This window comes from Solenopsis invicta, chromosome 16 (genome assembly GCF_016802725.1).
Source record: "Solenopsis invicta isolate M01_SB chromosome 16, UNIL_Sinv_3.0, whole genome shotgun sequence".
NCBI classification, from domain to species: Eukaryota; Metazoa; Arthropoda; class Insecta; order Hymenoptera; family Formicidae; genus Solenopsis; species Solenopsis invicta.
The window spans coordinates 16856664-16879893 of record NC_052679.1 but is presented as its reverse complement, the minus strand read 5'-3'; the positions used below and the strand labels follow the sequence as shown (position 1 = coordinate 16879893).

General features: G+C 28.9%; 2 protein-coding genes across 4 annotated transcripts; both read left to right on the top strand.

Moving 5' to 3' along the window:
* Positions 1-1000: 1000 nt before the first annotated feature.
* Positions 1001-14209, top strand: LOC105203094 (ABC transporter G family member 20). Of its 2 annotated transcripts, XM_039458512.1 has the most exons (16): positions 1001-2039; positions 2146-2191; positions 6320-6461; positions 7523-7767; positions 7971-8148; positions 8238-8331; positions 8486-8692; positions 9539-9642; positions 9869-10094; positions 11243-11420; positions 11543-11658; positions 11752-11822; positions 11893-11981; positions 12070-12246; positions 12348-12434; positions 13294-14209. In XM_039458512.1, the coding sequence occupies exons 3-16, from the start codon at positions 6358-6360 to the stop codon at positions 13509-13511; spliced, it is 2094 nt and encodes a 697-aa protein (XP_039314446.1). In that variant the 5' UTR covers positions 1001-2039; positions 2146-2191; positions 6320-6357; the 3' UTR covers positions 13512-14209. The 2 variants fall into 2 exon arrangements, with proteins under 2 accessions (XP_039314446.1, XP_025989491.1); XM_026133706.2 differs by having other exon boundaries at positions 1001-2191.
* Positions 14210-14373: 164 nt separating this feature from the next.
* LOC105203093 (ABC transporter G family member 20) lies at positions 14374-22669 on the top strand. 2 transcript variants are annotated; one of them, XM_039458513.1, is made up of 16 exons: positions 14374-14741; positions 14846-14886; positions 16253-16394; positions 18704-18948; positions 19150-19327; positions 19413-19506; positions 19666-19872; positions 20203-20306; positions 20588-20813; positions 20982-21159; positions 21297-21412; positions 21533-21603; positions 21674-21762; positions 21856-22032; positions 22126-22212; positions 22455-22669. In XM_039458513.1, exons 3-16 carry the CDS (start codon positions 16291-16293, stop codon positions 22667-22669), a joined length of 2091 nt encoding a protein of 696 aa, XP_039314447.1. In that variant the 5' UTR covers positions 14374-14741; positions 14846-14886; positions 16253-16290. The 2 variants fall into 2 exon arrangements, with proteins under 2 accessions (XP_039314447.1, XP_025989492.2); XM_026133707.2 differs by lacking the exons at positions 14374-14741; positions 14846-14886 and having other exon boundaries at positions 15751-16394.
* The last annotated feature ends 561 nt before the right edge of the window (positions 22670-23230 follow it).

Genomic DNA, 23230 nt, shown 5'->3' with positions numbered 1-23230 from the left:
ATTACACTTGTATGATTAGTATAGCAGTGTTAAACGTTTTCGAAGAATAATTATAAGTAATTTAGATAACAAAGAATAGGTATATACACTAAGCAACAAAACTGTCGCAACACTCATTTATACCAAAATTTCGCACAACTTCAAATTATCATAACTTTGTAAAAAATTATCATACTTGGAAAATTTTTTATTTTAAAGCTTAAAGTCTCTACTTTAAAGTGCATTTGGCCAATTTTGAATTTCTGCTTTCCTCCTTCCGCCGTTTCTTTAAAGTAAAGACGTGTTTTGTTTTTAAACATTTGCATAGTTTGACGCACTCTACGGGGTAGAATAAATTTTGTTCGCAAGTGTCACGATAGCCATCGTAAGATTTAGAGTCTTCCCTGCAAAGAAAAAAAAATCAAGTTTGTCCGATTTCTTTTCGAGGATTTAAGATGTATCAAAGTTATGTATGCATTTTTGTCAGTTACCGTCAGCATTACCCGGATTTCGATTTGTCTCATTGATGATGAAGCGATCTTCTCCAGCTGATGTTATACGAAATTCGACGCATTTCGCCTGTTTCTTGATAACAAGCCCAAACTTGAGAGATAAAAAGAGGATCGATGAACATCTAATTTTCCTTGCAACATAATTTTGATTCAATTCTTCCAAAAGAGAAACGATTTGCGCACATTATATTTTGTTCAAACAAAGCATTGTTTCGACTTTATCGTTTGCTTCTTGAGTGATACAGTAAAGAATAAGTTTACGCTTATATAGAGTTTTGGTGTTCACAGTTTTTATGGGAATCAATGTAAATCACTACATTTCATAGCGTTTCTCCGAATCATGCAATAATTGATATATTCTAAATCCTTGAAAAAAAAATCGTACAGTTGATTTTTTTTATTTGCAAAAAATATTCCAAAATTTACGATGGCTATCGTGACATTTGCAAAAAAAATTTATTCTACCCCGTGGAGTGCGTCAAACTATGCAAATGTTTGGAAACAAAATACGTTTTTACTTTTAAAGAAACGGCGGAAAGAGAAAAGCAGAAATTCAAAATTGGCCAAATGTACCTTAAAGTAGAGTCTTTAAGCTTGAAAATAAAAAAAATTTTCAAGTACGATTATTTTTAAAAATTTATGATAATTTGAAGTTCTGCAAAATTTTAGTATAAATGCGTGTTGCGATAATTTTGTTGCCTGGTGTATTTAGTTTTATTAAAGTACTTAATTGTATTAATAATGATATCGTTCATAAAAGATTGTATTGTATAAAAAATAAAATTTATTTTTTTATATATATAAAATTATACATTTTTGTTTAAAATTAACGAAAGGAAATATTGTAACAATTAATTCAATAGATCTTAACAAATATCAAGGAAAATGAAGGTAAATGTAGAGAAATGGAACTAAATAACTAAGATATGCAATTTGTTAAATACATTTTTTTATTGAGAAGAAACTGTATATAAAGAAATAAAAATAACACTCTTTCAAAACTTGCATTTTTGTATTTTATTTATATAACCTATATGCGGAAAAATATATTTCTTGACTTGGATAATGCCATGTAGGAAATAATTACCTTAGCTACAATCCAGAGATTAATGAGTGGGGAAATAATAACAGTACATTTAAAGCAGCTACAGATAAAACTATGCCAGTGATCATCGCGTGGTCTTGAAGAATGTTAGACGTACCTCTTAATAATTCTCATAAATATGTTAATATGTCTCATAAATTCTCATAATAAAATTCATAAAATATGTTTGTAATAATTCAATGTTTTTGAATTTGTGACACATAATAACTGCTATAAACATAAGTTTTATCATGTTTCGTAAATTATAAAAAGTGCGATATCGACAGTAGAATTTAAAATATCTCAATATAATATAGTAAAACAAGATATTGTTTTATTCTTTTATTATATTCTTGTAATTAATTGAGTCGGTTGAAAAACTGAGAAAAATATTTCATTAATAAATTGAACAAATCATGATTATCAAATTTTCCAAAGAAGTAGACGTTTTACTTTTATTAGTGGTATGTGTTGCATAAATTTCTAAACAATGTAAAATTAAATGATAAATAAATAAGAATAATATAAAAAGAAACAATATATGTCTTTTCATTTCATATCAATTTAAAGTGCAACGAATAAAACTTGAAGAGTGCTTTCTAACATAATTAAATCGGTAAGTTAAAACATAATTAAATTATTACACATAATATTTTTAATCTAGACTTATATATAATTTAATAAAATCAACCTAAAGAACATATAAATATTCTTTAATTAACAAACGTACAATATAATCAATTTATTAAATAAATTTAAGATTCTTTAGTCAATAATTTGAGGCACCATGGACTGTAGTCTGCGTGCTACAGGCGGATCTTCAGCTATGAAGACCGCCCCCTCAGTTACATTATTATTATTAGTCAATAATTTATATAAAGAATGGCAGTAGGTAAAGAAATACCATTGCCTTTTTTTAAAATAAAATAACTTACAAAGGAAACATCTGAAGTGATACTCATGTTTTTCGAAGCTAATTCTTTTGATTATTTTTGAATAAAAAAAAAGATATACGTGTCACGGCGTTTATCAATATGCGACTTTGTTTTCGAGTTAAAAATTTTTTTTAAATTTGTGAAATTTATGATTAAATAACCGCGCGAGAGAATTATAAGCTCGCTGATGTAACACTATTAGTGACAAATTCTAATGTACATCTTAAAATTAATATATTAATTTTAATAAGTTTTATACTAATTGACAGTTATTTTATTGATATTATTCATATATTATAATGTAATTTCCATTTTTCTATTTCTAAAATTATGTTAAAACTCACACAATATAAAATAAAGCAACAAAACGTTTTAAAGATGAAATAAAATCTGATCTAATTTTAGATTCTGCGTTGGTAACATAACGTATGCCACAATTGCTGTTACAGATACGTTTATTTGCCGTACATGTGGCTTTTCAGCCACGTGTACTGTTTTACATATCAACGTGGAAACAAACGTAGTAGAAAATTTTCTACCTTTTTGTATCTATCTCTGTCTTTTACTAATTTACCTGAAAATTATCTCGATATGCTAGTATAAAAGAATGATTATTAAAAAAAAATTTTTGTATTTTTTTTCAACTATTTTTCACTATTTATTAGCTATTTTTCAATTTATAAAATTCAATTTATTTAATATTTTTTTAATGTTATATCTATTTATTATGTGCGCACGTACGTGGATCAATATAAAAACTATGGCAAACAATAAAACTCAAGCAATAAAACTTGGGCAGTAAGTAAACTAATGATAGTGGAGAATGAAAAGCCATTAGTTATAATATCATTTAAGATGAGATCCATTTTTTTTCAAGGAAATTAATTTAATTATCTAACTTAAACACAACTTAACACATGACCAAAAGAACATTTGATGTAACTTTTAATAATTGTCGACAAAGTTCATGAAATATATGTAATTAAAGTTTTAGGATTTCTAACACGTATTATCTGATATACACATTAGTTTCATTATGTTCCATAAATTATAAAAAGTGCAAGATCGACAAGAGGATTTAAAATATCTCCATATAATATATTAAAACAAGATATTGTTTCAGTCTTTTATTATATATTTTTGTAATTAATTAAATTGGTTGAAAAACTGAGAAAAATATTTCGTAAATAAATTACATAAATTATAATTGTCGTTTTTTTCAAAAAAGAAATTGTTTTACTTACAATTTTGATTAGCGGTATGTATTGTATAAGTTTCGAAATAATGTAAAATTAAATGATAAACAAATAAGGATGATATAAATTGGAACAATGTATTTCACTTCATATCAATTAAAAAATGCAGCAAACAAAACGTAAAAAATGCTTTCAAACAAAATTAAATCGTTAAGTTGCAACATAATTAAACTATTCACATAATTCTTTTTAATCTAGATTTATACATAAATTAATAAAATCAAATTAAAAAACGTAAACATTCTTTAGTTGATGAACGTACAATATGCTTTATTTATTAAATAAATTTCAAGATCCTGTATTCAATAATTTATATAAAGGATGGGAAAAAATGGTGGAATATACAATTTAATTTTTTTTTAAATAATTTAATAAATATTAACTCAACGTAATTTTGATCATCACTAGTTTGTAAGTCACAGATTTCTGTCAATAATCTTATAGGTATAAATTCATCATGTTTATAGAGCAAACGTAATTTACAATTTGGAGAAGGAAAAAGGATACATTCATAGAAGATTGTAAAAATACTAACAATTAATATTATAAAAAACTTTTTTAATTACACAAAATTATAAATCAATACTGTTTGCTGATTTTACTCATTAATTAGTACAAAAAACAAGGTTTTATGAACATTTTGTGAAATATATTTTATTTTAAAAAAATACATTTTAAAATAATTTTTTTGAATTCAAAAATAATTTCTTTGCTACTTGTAAGCAATATCCACCATGAGGTTGTAAAATTGCAAGAGCTTCCATTGATTACGCATGACCATCTTATAACTTTTCTCACTTCATTATATAACTAATATATGCCAAATTCACACGCACATTACAGCAAACATTAAATTCAATTGTATTATTTGAAAGTCACATGCAAGCCGTTTAGCTAAACTAAAGTTAAAAAATTATTATAAAAATCGTTGTTAAAACAGAAATTCTGCTTTGTAAAAAACATAATTATTGTTAATGATCAGTATTTATTCTACAATGTCTAAAGAAGTAATTTTAACAGTTGCTCTTAGAATTCAACGTGAATTATACGAGATATAAGAATATTTCACACGTATCTCACACCGCCCATTTTTCCTCTATAATTTAAATTATAAAATATAAAATTTCGCGTATATACGTATATTTTATAGTGAAAATAATCCTAGGGAACGATGGATCAAGATAGAGTGGTGAGATAAAACGGAGTATTGTGTGGTTCGAGGAATCGCAATTAAGCATACGCGTTAAATGTGGCCTCTCGGAGTCATTGAATGTTATCCATGAGCCAGAGTAATAAGCAGTTGCGTTATCGAATAAAAACAAAATTTATTATTTTTTGCAATTTTATTACAATTTTATCTTATTTTTTTATTTGTGACATTAAAATTATACCGATTTTGTTTACGGAGATACCCCGTTCTACTCCACCCGTGAGACTGTTGGGGAGAGTTGCTTTTTCTATTTATTTTTTTTTTTCTTTTAAGTAAAGTTTATAATTCTCTGAAGATCTTATATAATGATAGTTATATAAAAAAATTGATATCTAAAGAATATTTAAGAAATAAAGATAATTTGATTATAAAAACCTAGTTTTTATTCATCACCAAACATTAATTACCTTGTTTTGTTCTACCTTCTTCTATTGATGTTGCTTTTATCGAGAAATATGCAATCTCCACGCACAAATATAGCATATCTTTTTTCCAATATTTTTTACAAGTTTTTTTGCATTTTGTAAAAAAAATTACACTTATAGATTACATCAGATTTAAAATTTAATTGCAGGAAACAAAATAAAACTCTAATAATACTCGAAACTTATCATGCTTCAAATTAAAGCATTATTTTAATTTAAGTTAATTGGATCAAAATTCCAAGTAAATCTTTATCTAACAAACAAAAAATCTTCACATGTAATTTCTGCCAAGCAATTAGATGAGTTAAGTCAATGTATTCCTATTTTGCATATTAGATGTAGATTATATAAACTGTGTTGCTTATATAACAACTTATTAATAAACTTACAATTAAATTTGCTGAGTCAACAGGCGTGGTCGCGCCTCAGTACCAAGTCTAACATAAATCTTTGAACATCAATCAAATCATATAAACATTCACGGAAATTTTAATGTTATTTCATTATTTTTTATAAATATAATGAGGGATTTTTCAGATAATACGCATATCTAAAAAAATTTAAGAAACCATTACATGTATTTTGAACACATTGTTTGTATTTATAAATTATCAGATTATGTTTATATCATTCATAATAAGAATAACAAGTTTAAATTTTATAATAATTAGCATGCAAGTTTAAATTACTAATTAGAATCTTTGAAACTATATTGTTTTTAAAAATTTTAATAAATATTTCTTACAATAAAATATTTGTAAAAAAATGCAATGATAGAATAATAAAAAAAAGAAAACCAAAACTCGTAAAAATTACTGTCACAAAGATAAAATAAAATATTGTAAAAAATTTCTCGTTAATAAAAATTTATGGAATGTCAGTGAATCTTTAGCTTACAAGTTCTTGTTCTATTTACAGTTCGGTAACTGCTTGAACACTCATCACCATTTCGCAAAATGGTGCAGGAAAAAGCGGTGATCGTAAGGAATGCTATAAAGCGATATGGGAAAGAACAATTGGTGCTCAACGGTCTGAACATGACCATTTCAAAAGGTTCCATGTAAGTAATTTCATATATAATGTACTTACTTACATATACATGTGTAAGTGTATATGTATATCAATACAACAGGTTAATCGTTTTTGTTTAATCGTCTTTTTATTAATACAAATAGTAATGTTGTAAACGAACAAATCTGACTTCCGGGGGAAATTATTGAAAAGACAATCTCGAAGAGAGAAAACAATACGATAAAGCGTTGATTAATATTTATTACTCGCACGATTTTTATTATTTTTATTATTCTTTAAATACGATAAAAATTTACACGTGTAAGTGATGGAAAAATTAAGAAACCAGTGTTTAAACTCGGGATCCTTCTTTCCAACAACTAGCACTCTCATTGCTACACTACTAAAATTCCATTGCTTTCAGACTATTTCAGAATAATTCTGGTCGTCTTTAAACACCTAAGGACCTTATAATTTAAAAAAATTTTTTATAACTAATTAAATTTTCGCCAGCCTTATATATTCGTCCCCAAATGTACTGGTAACTTCTTTTCTGAGCTCTTTCTCCAATCAATCCTCTCAGTGAACCTCTGAATGAGGTTGATAACTCCTATCTGAGTTTATTTAATTTCTTTCAGGTTTTTTTTTGCCTAACATTCTTTTTGAATGTCATTCGATGCACGTGCTTCACTTCGTCCATTGCTCCACTTTCCAACTTAACCTTTTCTGCAACAAAACAAACAAAATATTTATTGCACGAGTAGGCTAAAAGTTTGATATGGTTAATTAAAATTTAAGTTTTATAACCATTAATGACTTTAGTAATGTGTGTGACGATGACATGTTGTTGATATTTTCTAAAAAATAAATTTTGAAGTTCTTGTCATATTCTCTTTTAATTATCCTCTTGACTAAAATTAAATTATTGTTTTATCCCATTCACAATATTTCTACTAATATATCCGTTAGTAAGACATCATCCACTGCCTCTAGAATCTCATACATCACCAAGGCACTGTTTGATTTTATCTCTATTCTTTCTATATTTTTCTATTTGTTTATCTTCTTCAAAAATAAAAAGTACTTAAGCGAAATCTACCCTTTACCCAGATACGGATTGTTGGGAGCCAGCGGATGCGGCAAAACTACCTTGTTATCCTGTATCGTTGGGATTCAGAATTTCGACAGCGGAGAGGTGTGGGTCTTGGGGGGTACTCCGGATAGCAAAGGTTCCGGAATTCCTGGACCTCGAGTGGGTTACATGCCGCAAGATATCTCCTTGGCAGGAGAGTTTACCGTGAGAGATGCCTTCTACTACTTTGGCAGGATCAATGGACTCAATGATGAAGAGATCGGTAGGGTACATAGGATGGATGGATAAGGAAGGAGTACTGGTAGTCGTTGTATGTGTTGTGTATCCGAAAAGAGTTTCAATTTTACAAAATACTTTTGGGAAAACATCTTTCAAACAGTTCCCGTTTGTGTTTCGAATTATTCGTTCGCGAAATATTTCAGTTAAAATTTCAACTCTCTATAATTTTTTCGTGTTATTTTTAAGATGAAAAAGAAACCTTCTTTTCGGATTTTCTCCAATTACCTCCGTTGGATCACTTGGTGAAGAACATGAGTGGAGGTCAGCAAAGAAGAGTTTCCTTTGCTGTCACATTGATTCACAGGCCCGAGCTTCTAATTTTGGATGAACCTACTGTGGGATTGGATCCAATTTTAAGGGAAAAGTAAGTAGATTTTCTTTTTAGACGCAATAAGTAGAAAGAGGGAAATAGAGAGTAATAGAAAAACGTTTAAACGTGCCTTTCTTTTGCAGTATTTGGATTTACCTGATGAAAATAACGCAGGAAGAAGGTGTCACCGTATTGATGACGACGCATTATATCGAAGAGACTAAAGATGCTAATAAAGTAAGTCTATGTTTCATTACCTTATTTAAATTAGTCTTACAAATATACATATAAAGAGTGTTAAAAAACGCCCTGAAAATTAAAAACTTTTTATTAAATAACGTAAATTGAATCGTAAAGAATTTAAAAATTGTGTGTCTTCAATGTTCCGCAGATCGGTTTAATGAGACATGGTAAATTGTTAGCAGAATCGACATCAGATAAATTGCTGGAGCATTTTCAATGTTTGTTCTTAGAAGAAGCTTTCTTGAAATTATGCGAAGCACAGGATAATGCAGTCACATTAAATGAAAGATCTTGGGAATCTAACGAGAATACCAGCAGCGACGTCTTGCATGAAGATAAACACAGGCATACAAAAGTATAAATGGAAATAATATATCTTGTCCTTAGAAGCCGTCCATAAAGAGGGTCCGTAGAATTTGATCCTTTTTAGACGCCCTCTCACTCTCCCTCTATAATACTCACCAGGTCAAAAGTAATTTTATTGTCCCCTTTAGTAGATGACACCGGTCTCTTATGTCAATAAAAAATTAATTTATATAAGTTATTAAATACAAAAATAAAAAACTGCAAGACGTACTTATTTATTCTTGTATGGCACTTAAAAGTTACGGATATTCTAGATAAAAATAACGTTTAATCTGAAAAGAGTAATTAATAGAACACTTTATTTGAAAATACACTTTTGATGGTTTTGCCAAAAGGTTTTTATGCTGTACAATTTTTAATTGTAATATAACTGAGATATTTTTATATAATGAAATAAAAACATATAATTAAAATTGTTCTTTTGGATACATATTATAGCTAAGAACTTTGCCATATTTTTAAAAATTAATCAAATATTTTTTTATGTCTCTTCGGTTTAAGAAATTAAGTTGTTAAGTTAACAAAGAATCAATTATGCATATTTTTTTTATTTGAAGTATTAATGACGTGATTGTCACATACATCATCGTCGGTAAGCCATTCTGCGTACTCGGTTAATACAAAAATAATAAATCATTTGTGTAGAATATAAATGTAAATTCAATTTATCAATAAACGTCACAATCTTTAAGACTCCCTCACTTTCCCTGGTCACATTTTGCGAACATCTTTCTCTCTCAATCTTCGAACATCCTTTATGAACGATTAGTAATTGTTTTAAAAAAAATTATGTTTTATATTATCTTTTAATACATAAATAAATCAAATTGTTAAGGTAATCTCGGAGTACAAAGCTATTTCGGGACATCAAGTTCCGCGATTGAAAAGGTTTAAAGCTTTACTCGTAAAGAACGGTATCCAATTTTTGCGTTATTACACGTAAGTATTTATCAATCATTAATTTCTCTATAAGAGAGACACTTCGTCAAAATTAAATTTTAATTGTTTCAATTTCGAATTTAGCCATTTTTTCCACTTTTTGTACCTCATCCCAATTGTACCCCAATTGAAACATACATGCAAAATATTATATATCAAAAATTTGACGTTCATTATTAATTGCTTTATACATTTCATAATAATAATAAGTAATGTATTCTTTCAGAGGCTTATGTTTTGCAACTATCTTCCCGATAGTTCAAGCCAGCTTGTTCCTTGCGACAGTTGGTGGTGATCCAAAAGGCATCAAGATTGGGATTATAAACGAAGAAGCTGGCAACTGCGATTTCGGCAGCAATTTTGGCAATGTTTGGAATGACGAAAGCACTTGCCACTTTCGCAACCTCAGCTGTAGATTTCTACACAATTTTGGCGACTCCATTGCAAAACAGGTTACTTCAAGATTAATGTAATCGGCATATACATATATATATATATAATTAAAAATAGTTTTGTCTTCTTAATGTTGCTCCCATGAATTTATTCCTAAATAAACCGAGATGTTTTGTTTTAATGTAGCACTAGAGTGTGTTATTTATATTTTTCTTACAATTGAGTAAAAATTTACTCAGAATTAAATTTTTTATACTTTTTGTTTATTTTATAGGTTATAAGATGTTAATACACTAAACACTATTTTAATATAAACAAAATTTGGACGGACTTTGAAAGACGGTTAACTTTCGGTTTCAATAAAACTTGGTGAAAAGTTTTGTGTACGGTTGAAATAAAAGTTCTTAAAGGAATTTTGTCGAGTTGTATTATAAAATTTTTAATATGAAATGATAAAAATGTGTGTAAAAATTTTCTGTCATACAGTTAGCGTCAAATGACTTCAAATTGACTCTAATGTTGACCTTCTAAATGAACAAGATTATTGACGTTTTCCATCATTTGTTTATTAAAAAGTTATTAACAAAATAGTTGTCATAAATACCTTGTAGAGGTCTGTATTTGTACTGGTCCACATGGGTTTCCGATTTTTCACGCGAAATAATTTTCACGCAAGTATAATTTTACTGTTTTACATAGATTTTGTTGAATAAAATTGTTCCTATTATTAAGTTTCTTTTATGAAAATTATTTTGTTAATAATTTTTTAATAAACAACAAACGATTAAAAAGGTTAATGACTTTGAGATTTTCTAAAGACAAGATCAGCATTACGGTCAATTTAAAATCATTTTAAATAATAATAGCTAATAAGGCTAACTGTATTAAAGGAAACCTTATCAACTTTTTTATCATTTTACGTTAAAAAATAGTTTTATCATAGGAATCATTAAAAATCTTTTTAAGGGCTTTTACTTTAATCCTAAATAAAGCTTTTCACAAAGTTTCATCGAAATCGAAGATACACCGTTATCAAAAGTTTATACTAAAATCTTATTAAACGTTATTTTAAGGCATCAAACTTTTAATAAAAATTGTATTAAACTTTTTAGCGCCTGGGTAAAAGTTCACCCACAGAACTCCAGGGTTAAGAGAGGATGACAGTAATAATCAAATCTTAAAAATTCTCATAGAACTTCACTTTCAGGAATATTATGAGGATTTTTCTGAGGCAAAAAGTGATGTACAGGATGGGAAACTCTGCGGTATAATGTATTTTAGTCAAAACTTTTCGCAAGGTTTGCAAACTCGATTGGAAGATACTAATTTTGCGGATGATTCCGATCTTTACGCCAGTCAGATTCAAGTTTTCCTCGATATGGGTGGTGCGTTATTTACATAAGCACAGCATATATGCATTCCATACCGAATTTAAAAGTTGTATGTGTGTACGTAAAAAAAGTCTATTTAAATTATATTTTTTAATTCGAAATAACTTTTGTTACAGATATGCAAATTGGGCTTTTCGTGCAGAAAAATCTATACAAGCGTTTCATAGAGATTTTTGAGGATATTATGAAAGATTGTAAATATTTGATAAAATTGGCCCATCCACACATTAGAGTATACTCTTTTTATAATTATTTACTATGATTAATATACCTCTGTCTATTGTGTAGAATTAAAATAAAATAATAAAATTTCAATCACTTTCAGTTTGAAAATCCCATTTTTGGTACGAATGACCTCACTTATCTAGATTACGTAATACCATCATTCATATTAACGTAAGCAAAATAAAAATCAAGATAATAAATAAAATCAATTACTCATCTTAAATTACTTTTACTTTTATAGACTCTCTTTCTTTTTGGCTGTCCCGAACTCATACAGTTTGATAATCACAGATCGGTTGGAAGGTGTCTGGAATCGAAGCATGGTTCAAGGTAAGACTCTAATCTAAGATCAGTTTTACGGCTATTTTTTCATCTATCTATTTATCATCGTAATAATGCAAACGTAAACATGCAATAGGGGTCAGGACGGAAGAAATCGTACTATCTCATATTCTTATTCAGCTTGTCATCGTAGTTATTCAAATCACTATGATGATGCTCATATTCTTTGTTGTATGGGGTGTGGATTATAAAGGATCGATATTCGTCATATGCTTCTTTCTATTTCTCAATGGCTTGTGCGGATTGATGTTTGGTAAGTAGGTATACTCTGCACGATGTATCAAGGCAAACGCACAGTAGCAATTTATAGATTGCTGGAGATTACATTGATTATTCATTTTAATGCGTTTATAGGTTTTGTTATCTCCTTTGTGTGCAACAATCACACTTTGGCGCATTACGTTGCGACTGGAAGCTTTGTCCCTACATTAACACTTAACGGTGTGTCATTATTCAATTTTTTTCGCAAAATTTACTTTTCTGTTTTAATTTAATATTGCTCAATGATATTAGTTATTTCTACATTTAAATATTTTTATTACCTAGCGATATATTATATTATTAATGGCAACATAAAAGTTTTGGCAAATGTTAGTTAAAATTAATTTTAAAAGTATCTAGCAAAGAATTTGTGTCAAGTTTTTACCAAGTTTTTATTAATGTACATAATTTATATAAATACATAATATACATAAATATATAATTTATATTAGGTCGGTGCAGATAAAATGGCCTTTTTTAAATTTAAATTTTAGACAAATTTAAAACTTGCTTTACTAATGAAAATAGTGTCCATCTACTTCAATGGACTTTTGCCCTGTGTCGTACAAGTGCATCAATGCTTTACATAAAGAAATTAATGACGTTATTAATGATGGAGGATGGATACCGACGAGGTAAATTATCGAGGTTTACATCCCCAGGACAAAATTTTTCAAACTGACGCCTCGTCGTTCTTTTACTTACAGTACCTTTACTAAATGCAGTTTAATGTTACGTGTTGCCTCGACTGCAATATTATCAAGTTTAAACTCGTACAAGTAAATTATACAAATTTTTTTATTTTTCATCATGACGTTAATACAAATTTCTATGACTAATAATATAATATATAAATAAGATTACGTACACTAAATCACATGTAAACCATGTACTTTTGACACAATATACAAATATTATCCTCTATATGGAAGAAAAGTGATCTATAGAAGTGAGAAATTCAAAAAACTGAAAACGGCCATTTCATTTGCACCAATATAATATAATTTATATAATGTTCATAATTTATATAAAATCATAGGAACTCTATGGCCGGTGGAAGGAATGCCAAAATTATTTCGTTGGATTAGCTACGCTATGCCAACTACCTTGGCCTCTGTATCCATGAGAGAACTCATTTACAAAGGTTCTTCTATATTTGAGTGGCAAGTTTTAATTGGCTTCTTTGTAACTTTAGGATGGATATTGTTTTACTTCCTTGTGATTGTGTGTTTAATTGTAAGGCGGAAAAACTCGTAATATTATTTAAAGAGCAAATTCTTTTGAATAAATGCAGAAACAGTTTTCCGTAATCTAACGAGTTCAGTTAGACAGATATACATTGTGCTTCAACTAAAGTATTATTATATATTTTAACTTATGTGTAATATAAAAAATATATATAGTTATTTTATCTATTTAAATTACTCTCTGCGAAGAATTAATTGCTTCAAAGCATAAAATAGTTATAATTCCTTTAATTTAATTCTTTCTTGTAAATTAAATTTTTTTATTCTAGTTTAAATTATCACACAATTTTTTTAATTCTGTTATGCATACAGTACAAAAATAACACAAAACTAATTAATTACACTTGTGTGATTAATATAGCATTATTAAATGTTTTCGAAGAATAATTATAAATAATTTAGATAAAAAAAATAGCTATATATATTTTTTCACTAAAGTACTTAATTGTATTAATAATGATATCGTCAATAAAAGATAGTATTGTATAAAAAATAAAATTTTTATATTTAAAATTATACATTTTTGTTTAAAAATAACAAAAGAAAATATTGTAACAATTAATTCAAAAGATCTAGACAAAAATCAAGGAAAATGAAGATAAATGTAGGAAAATGAAATTAAATAACAAATATATATAGTTCGTTGAATATGTTTCTTCTTAGAAAAGAAACTGAATATAAAAAAATAAAAATAAAACTCTTTTAAAATTTGCATTTTTGTATTTTATTTAAATAAACTATATGCAAAAAAAAATATTATGTTTCTTGACTTGGATGATGTCATATAGGAAATAATTACCTTAGATACAATCTAGAGACTAAATAAGTGGGGAGAAGATAATAAGGTACATTTAAAGCCGTTACATGTAAAATCGTGCTAGTGACACTCAGTGATCATCGCGTAGTCCTGGAGAATATTAAATATATCTTTTAATAATTCTTGATAAAGTTTATAAAATATGTGTATTATATTTCAAAGTTTTTAGATTTGTGGCACGTAACATCTAATATACACATAAGTTTCGTCATTTTCCATAAATTATAAAAAGTGCGATATCGACAGTAGAATTTAAAATATTTCAATATAATATAGTAAAACAAGATATTGTTTTATTCTTTCATTATATTCTCGTAATTAGTTGAGTCGGTTAAAAAACTGAGAAAAATATTTCATCAATAAATTGCAAAAATCATAATTGTCAAATTTTCCAAAGAAGAAGATGTTTTAATTTGATTAGCGGTATGTATTGCATGACTTTCTAAACAATATAAAATTAAATAATAAGGATAATATAAAAAGAAACAATATGTGTCTTTTCATTTCATATCAATTTAAAAATGTAGCGAACGGAACATGAAAAGTGCTTCCTAACAAAGTTAAATTGGTAAGTTAAAATATAATGAAATTATTACTCATAATACTTTTTAGATTTATACATAAATTAATAAAATCAAATTAAAAAACGTATAAATATTCTTTAATTAATGAATACGATTAATCTATTAAATAAATTTTAAAATTCTTTATTCAATAATTTATATAAAAGATGGTAAAAAGTGGTGATATACAATTATCTTTTTTTTTTAAATAACTCACAAGGAGAACATCAGAAATGATACCCTTGCTTTTCGATTCCAACTTTTTGATAATTCTTGAGAAAAAAAAAGATATACGTGTCACAGCGTTTATCAATATGCGACTTTGTTTCCGAGTTATAAATTTTAAAAAATTTGTGAAGCCGTGAGGATTCTGGTTAAATACCTAACTGCGCAAAAGAAAAATTATAAGCTCGCGGATGTGACACTATTAGTGGCAAACTCTAATGTACATCTTAGAAATAAATATATTAATTACAATAAGTTTTATATTAATTGCCAGTAACATTGGTGTTATTCATGTATAATAATCTAATTTTCATTTTTCTATTTCTAAAATTATATTAAAATTCAAACTATGTAAAATAGAGCCGCACGACGTTTTAAAGATAAAATAAAATCAGATTTTAGATTCTGTATTGTCCTGACAGCATGACGTATGCCGCGATCGCTAATACAGAAAATTGGTTATCAAGACCATAAATTATAATATTAGGATGAGATTCATTTTCAAGCAAATTAATTTGATTACATAACTTATATATAATCTAACACATGACAATGAGCAAAAGAAGGGAATATTTGAATTTATAATTCAAGTAATGACATTTAAATTTGTAAAATGTTGTAAATATTGTAAATAATGTTGAGGCATTTTTTTAGCTTTATCTCCTGAGAGTGAGAGATTTCTTAGCGTCTTATTGTCGCGTGACTTAAAGCTTAAAGTATAGAGAATAATATATTTCTAAGAAAGCAAAAACATAAAAACTATAGAAAACGTAAGAGTACAAATTCTTCAAAAAATAAAACGCAGTTATTATTATTTCTTTTTTTTTACATTTTTATTACAATAGCCGCAAATGTGCTGTTTAAACTTTACGAATTTTTTTCTTTCTGTCTCCTTAAATTGCCAAGACTTCTCCTTTTCTTCCCTTAAATTTGTATCATACTAAGGACGCCGCGCTTTTAACGACAAGCTCTGATGTGCATCTTAGAAATTAATATATTAATTGCAATAAATTATTTTTTATTAATTACCAATTATGAAAATTGCTGTCACAAAGATAAAATAAAATATTCTGTAAAATGTCTCGCTATTAAAAATTGATGGAGTATCAGTGAATCTTTAGCTTGCAAGTTCTCGTCCTATTTTAGTTCGGTAGCTGATCGTACACTCATCACCATTTTGCAAAATGGTGCAGGAAGAGGCGGTGATCGTAAGGAATGCTGTAAAGCGTTATGGAAAAGAGAAATTGGTGTTCAACGGTCTGAATATGACCGTTTCAAGGGGCTCCATGTAAGTAATTTACATACACCGTCGTGTATTTATTAATCGTATAATTTTCTGACAAATATTTCGTAAAATATTTCGCTTGTCAATATTTTGTAAAAGAACAATTTCGAAGTTCTCGTCGTATTCTCTTCTAATCATCCTCTTGTCTGAAATTAAAATATCGTTTTTTATCCTATTCACAATATTTTCAATGGCATGTCCGTCGATAAGACTTTATTCATTGCCTTTAGAATCTTATTCATCGCTAAGGCACTTATCTTGAGTTCAATGTGGGTAACGCTTAGGGTGACCAACCGTCCCGAATTTTGCGGGACCTTCCCGATTTTAGGTCTTTACAAAGGAGTCCCGAAAAAACTCTAGACGGGGCGTCGATCTTCCCGATTTTTTCACGATTATGTATTAAAGAATAAAGATGTGTAAAATCGCAAAAAGAAATATATAATTTAAAGTTAAAAGATATGTAATTTTTAAATATTTACTTTTATGTTTAGTTGATGTTTATTTTATTTTATTAAATATGTATTTTAATTTTTTTAATATTTTACGTACTCTTAATTCTATTTCGTTGAATTACTTAATTACATTAAAAATATAAATCTAAGCTTAAAAATGTGCACCATTAATTGTATGTTTTTTTAATAATTTTAATGAATTTTACTAACAAATAAATATTGTTCACCTATCCAATTTATTTAACATACTTTTAATATTAATATATTTAGATACATCTAAACAGAATTGTAAGTATATAAAAATAATCAAGAACGGACATGTATAATATACATATTAATATTATAAGAAATTCTAATTCAATGTATCGTGAAATAGTTCCGAATTTTTAAATTGTATCTCAATTTTTTAACTTCGGTATTCTGAAATTTTCCGATGAAGAGTTGGTCACCCTAGTAACGTTAATGCATACACTGAAAATTTTGCGTTTGAATCAATTTAATTACTTTAATATGCGATATTTTAATAACGCTTAGAGGTTCTTAATCACTCTTCTTGAATCAATTCTAATTAACACACGATAATTCGGCCACTCCTTGAGTGCTTATTGACCATTCAAATGTTGATGCTGTCGCTGAAGGAAAGAAAAATCGGTCATCGATACTCGCGCGCATGGTCATGCTTCTCGCTGCCATCCTCTATAAACTCTTATTGATACGACTTATTGTAAGTTCATAAGATCGTCGTGGATGGACAAACATGTTGCGACTTCGTGTCTCCAAAAAAAGAACGGACGCTTTCGTGAGCTTTGATCCGTGTCGATCTTGATTTTTATAACTGTAAGGCGTCTTTCTTGTATGCAGTGTTAGAGTGGCTGATGCGTCTGCATTTTTTTTCAGGCTTGTGTATGTGCGCGCACATGCAATGTGTATGTCGTGCACGACTGTGGTTTTCGTTTCATTACAGCACTTGTTGATTTTATCTCCATCCTCTCATTATTTCCTGTTTGTTTGGTTTGCTTCTTTATCTTTATTTGAAGAAACGAGAACTTGAAGTATTCTTCGGTACGGAATCTTCCGTATGTCTGTTACGTTTTTCGAAGCGATGCGATGTAACGTTTCGATACTTTTCGGATGATCAGTCTTTTGCAAAGTACGTTTGTAATATTCTCTCTTGGCAAAACGTTTTTTAATTGGTCGAACACTTTTTCACGATGTGTTTTTCATATGCTGGTTGTAAAATACTTGTGATTCTTTTCGATTTCAAGGAAATTTTATTTTTTATAAGATCTTCATCTCGAAGTATTTTTGGTTTAGAGAAGAATGTAATATTAATGCTAGAATTATTATTGATGGACACGTTTTTTGAACTGAATGAAACTTCAACAGCAGTGGAACTCTTATCCTCATTTTAATCATCGTATTTTAATAATAATTCCGAATGATTCATGACTTACATGACTTCTACAAATGCAATATAATTGCTCGTCGTACTTTTCCTAAGCTATATCTGCATTTATTTCAATATAATAAGGCTCAGTAAAGTTCCATTAATTTTCTCTTCTAACTATCATTACATTCTCTTCTAATTATTCTCTTTTCTGAAATTAAAATATTGTTTTTATCCTATTTTAACAATATTTACACTGGCACGTCCGTTGATAAGACTTCATCCACTACCTCAAGAATTTTATTCAACGCCAAGGCACTTGTCAAGAAATTTCAAAACGAATTCCTGAAGGACAATTATATGAACCGTTTATTGCGAAATTAAAGAATGTTCACGATTTTATGCTTCCCCATCTGTTCGAACGTCATCTAAAATAAAATGAGATATGTAAGAGGAGTCTTTTCTTTATGTAGATATGGATTGTTGGGAGCCAGCGGATGCGGCAAGACTACCCTGTTGTGCTGCGTCGTTGGGATTCGGTATTTCGACAGCGGAGAGGTGTGGGTCTTGGGGGGTACTCCGGGTAGCAAAGGATCCGGAATTCCTGGGCCTCGAGTGGGTTACATGCCGCAAGATATCTCCTTGGTAGGAGAATTTACCGTGAGAGATGCCTTTTATTACTTCGGCAGGATCAACGGACTCGATGATAAAGAGATCGGTAGGGTACAGATTAGATGGATAGGGAAAGAGTATTGGTAGTCGTTACACGTGGCGTACGCCGAGTAGTAGTTTCAATTTTACAAAATATTATTGAGGAAACGTCTTTCAAACGGTTCCCATTTATGTTTCAAATTATTCGTTCGCGAAATATTTCAATTAAAGTTCCAACTCGCCACAACTTCTTCATATTATTTTTAAGAGGCAAAACAGGTTTTCTTTTCGGAGTTTCTTCAATTACCCCCGTTGGATCGCCTGGTGAGGAACATGAGTGGAGGTCAACAAAGAAGGCTTTCCTTTGCCGCCGCGTTGATCCACAGCCCCGAGCTTCTAATTTTGGATGAACCTACTGTGGGATTGGATCCAATTTTAAGGGAAAAGTAAGTAGATTTTGTTTTCTTTTTAGATGCAATAAACAGAGAAGAGGAAGAGTAAAAAATGTTCAAATGTACTTTTTCTTCGCAGTATTTGGGCTTACCTGACAAAAATTACGCAGGAGGAAGGTGTCACTGTGCTGATTACAACGCATTATATCGAAGAACCTAAAAATGCTGATAAAGTAAGTCTCCGTTACATTAATATGTTTAAATTAATCCTAAAAATATTCATATAAAGAAATTTCTAGAAAACATGCGGAAAGTTAAAAAAAAACATTTTATCCTGTGATAAAAAATTCGGTCGTGGTAAATTAAAATTGTTTACATTCAATGTTTCACAGATCGGTTTAATGAGACGTGGTAAATTACTGGCGGAATCGGCACCACATGAATTGCTGGAACAATTTCAATCCTCATCCTTAGATGAGGTTTTCTTGAATCTGTGCGATGTACAGGATAATGCCATCACTTTGAATAAAAGGTCTCGAGGATCCAAAGGGGATACTAATAGCGACGTTTTATATCAAGATAAATACAGGGAAACAAAAGTATATGTAAAAATAATATATCGTGTCCTCAGGAGCCGTCCATAAAGAGAAACCGTCCGCGAATTTTTGCCATTTTTAGACCTCCCTTGAGCCCTAGTACAATTCTACGTACTCAGAAATAATAAATCATTTTTGTAAAATATAAAATTATTTTATCAATGGACGTCACAATCTTCGGGACTTCCCCGTCCCGCCTGATTACAAATTATCAGATTTTGCAAATATCTTCTCGTTAAATCTTCGAACGACCTTTATGGACGACTCCCGATTGTTTCTAAAAATTATATAAATTTATATTGTTTTATAACACAAATAAATCAAATTGTTAAGGAAATCTCGGAGTGCAAAACAATTTCGAGACGTCAAGTTTCGCGACTGAAAATATTTAAAGCTCTACTAGCAAAGAACGGTATTCAATTTTTGCGTTATTACACGTAAGTATTTATCAGTCATTAATTTCTCTACAGGAGAGACACTTTCACAAAATAAAATTTCAATTGGTTCAATTTCAAGTTTTGCCATTTTTTCCACTTTTTGCACCTCACTGAACCATACCCACGTAATACATTTTATCCATCATAATACATTTTTATGCAACATCCCTCGGATGGAAAAACGTTACATGTGCTGTATAGGTATATACGAAATATTACATTTCAAAAAAATCACATATTTATTAATCGTTGCACATTTCATAAATATTATATTCTTTCAGAGGCTTAGTTTTCGCAGTGTTCTTCCCGATAGTTCAATCCGGTATGTTCCTTGTGGCCATTGGTAACGATCCGAAAGGCATCAAAATTGGAATTATGAACAAAGAAGCTGGCAACTGCGATTTCGGCAACAATTTTGGCAATGTTTGGAGTGACGAAAGCATCTGTCACTTTGGCAATCTCAGCTGTAGATTTCTACACAATTTTGACGATTCAATCGCGATTAAGGTTATACCTTAAAGATTAACATAGTCCGCATGTATAAAATTTTAGTAAAAACTGTATTGAACCTTGTAGCACCAGAGCGAAAATTCACCCAGAGTAGAATTCCGGAGTTAAGAAAGAATGACATTAATAATCAAATCATAAAGATTCTTATTAATACTTTGCTTTCAGGAATATTATGAAGACTTTTTCGAGGCAAAGCGTGATGTACAGAATGGAAAACTCTGCGGTATAATGTATTTTAGTCAAAACTTTTCCAAAGGTCTGCAAAGGCGATTAGAATATGCTTCTTTGACGGAGGATTCCGATCTTTACGCCAGTCAGATTCAAGTTTTCCTCGATATGGGTGGTACGTTATTTATAAATGCAAAGCATATATCCCACGACGAATTTAAAAGTCGCGCGCGCGCATGTGTGTGTGTATGTGTGTGTGTGTGTAAAAGTATATTTAAATTATATATTTTAAATTAAAATTTCTTGTTACAGATAGAGAAATTGGGCTTTTTATTCAGAAAAAGCTATTCGATCGTTTTATGGATATTTATGAAGATATTATGAGAGATTGCAACTATATGGCAAAATTCGTCTATTCGCCCATTCGAGTATATTTTATTATAACAATTTTATTATAATTATTTTATTATAATTAAGGTCTCTTTATATATTACGTAAAACTCTGTCTATTGCGTAAAATAAACAAATAAAATTCCAATTATTTTCAGTTTGAAGATCCCATTTATGGTACGAATAATCTCGATTATACAGATTTCATGTTACCAGGATGCATAACGTCGTAAGCAAAAATCAAGCTAAGATAAAAAATAAAGTCAATTGCTCTTCTTAAACTACTTATACCTTTGCAGATTCGCCTTCTTTTTGGCCGTTACAGTCTCTACCAGCTTGATAATCACAGATCGGTTGGAAGGTGTCTGGGATCGAAGCGTGGTCCAAGGTAAATTTAGTCTCTAATCTAAAATCAATTTTACAATTATTTTTTCATCTCTTTATTTTTCATCGTAATAATACAAATGTAAACGTGTAATAGGAGTCAAGACAGAAGAAATCCTACTATCTCACATTCTTATTCAGAGCGTCATCATAGTTATTCACTGCATCATCATAATGCTCATGTGCTTTGTTGTATGGAGTGTGGATTATAAAGGATCGATATTCGTCATATACTTCTTTCTATTTCTCAATGGCTTGTGTGGATTGATGTTCGGTGAGTAGATGTTTTACACGATGTATTAAGAGAAACGTACAGCAGCAATTTATAAACTGCTTACATTAATTATTCATTTTAATACGTTTCTAGGTTTTGTCATCTCCGTTACGTGCAAAAATCACACTATGGCATATTACGCTTCGGCCGGAAGCTTTTTTCTGCTAGTAATACTTAGTGGTAAGTCATAATTCCATCTGTTTCGTGAAAAATACTTTTTTACTTCAATTTAGTGTGGTTAAATGGTATTGATTATTTTTGAATTTAAATGTTTTATCACGTAGCAATATATTATATTGTTAATAGCAATATAAAAAGTTTTGGCAAACGTTAATAAAAATTAATATTAAAAGTATCTAGTGAAGAATTGCGTCACGTTAACCAAGTTTTTATTAATACACATAATTTATATAAAATCATAGGAAGTATGTGGCCGTTAGAGGGAATGCCAAAATTACTTCGCTGGTTTTGTTACGTAGTGCCAACTACCTTGCCCTCCATATCCATGAGAGGACTCATTTACAAAGGTTCTTCTATATTTGAGTGGCAAATTTTAATTGGTTTCTTTATAAATTTAGGATGGATATCATTTTTTTTTCTTGTAATTATATTAAGTTTAAGACAGAAAACTTCATGATGTTATTATATTTAGAAAAGAAAATTCTTTTGAATGAAAACAGAAACAGTTTCGTATAGTCTACTAGTTGTGAGTTCAATTAGACAAATATGCAGAGTATTTCAATGAATTAAAATATAGTATATGTATATATTTTAACTTATGTCTACTAATATATAAGAAGATATAAAATTATTTTATATTTATTTAAATAACTCTTTGTGAGAAATTAATTGTTTCGAAAGATGGAATAGCTATAATTTCTTTTATTTAATTAGTGGTAATTGTAAATTCAATTTTTTTATTCTAGCTTAAATTAATAATTGTTTTTATTTTATTATACGTACAGTACAAAAATAATATATAACTAATTAATTATTTCTGTGTGATTAGTATAGTTTCGAAATGTTTCCAATAAATAATGATAAATAAATAATATATTAGTTTTGTTATAGTACTTAATTGTATTAATAATGATATCGTCAATGAAAAATTGTTTTTATAAAAAATAAAATGATCAATTTTTATATATTTTTAATTATATATTTTATTCTAAAATTGACGAAAGACGATATTATAGTA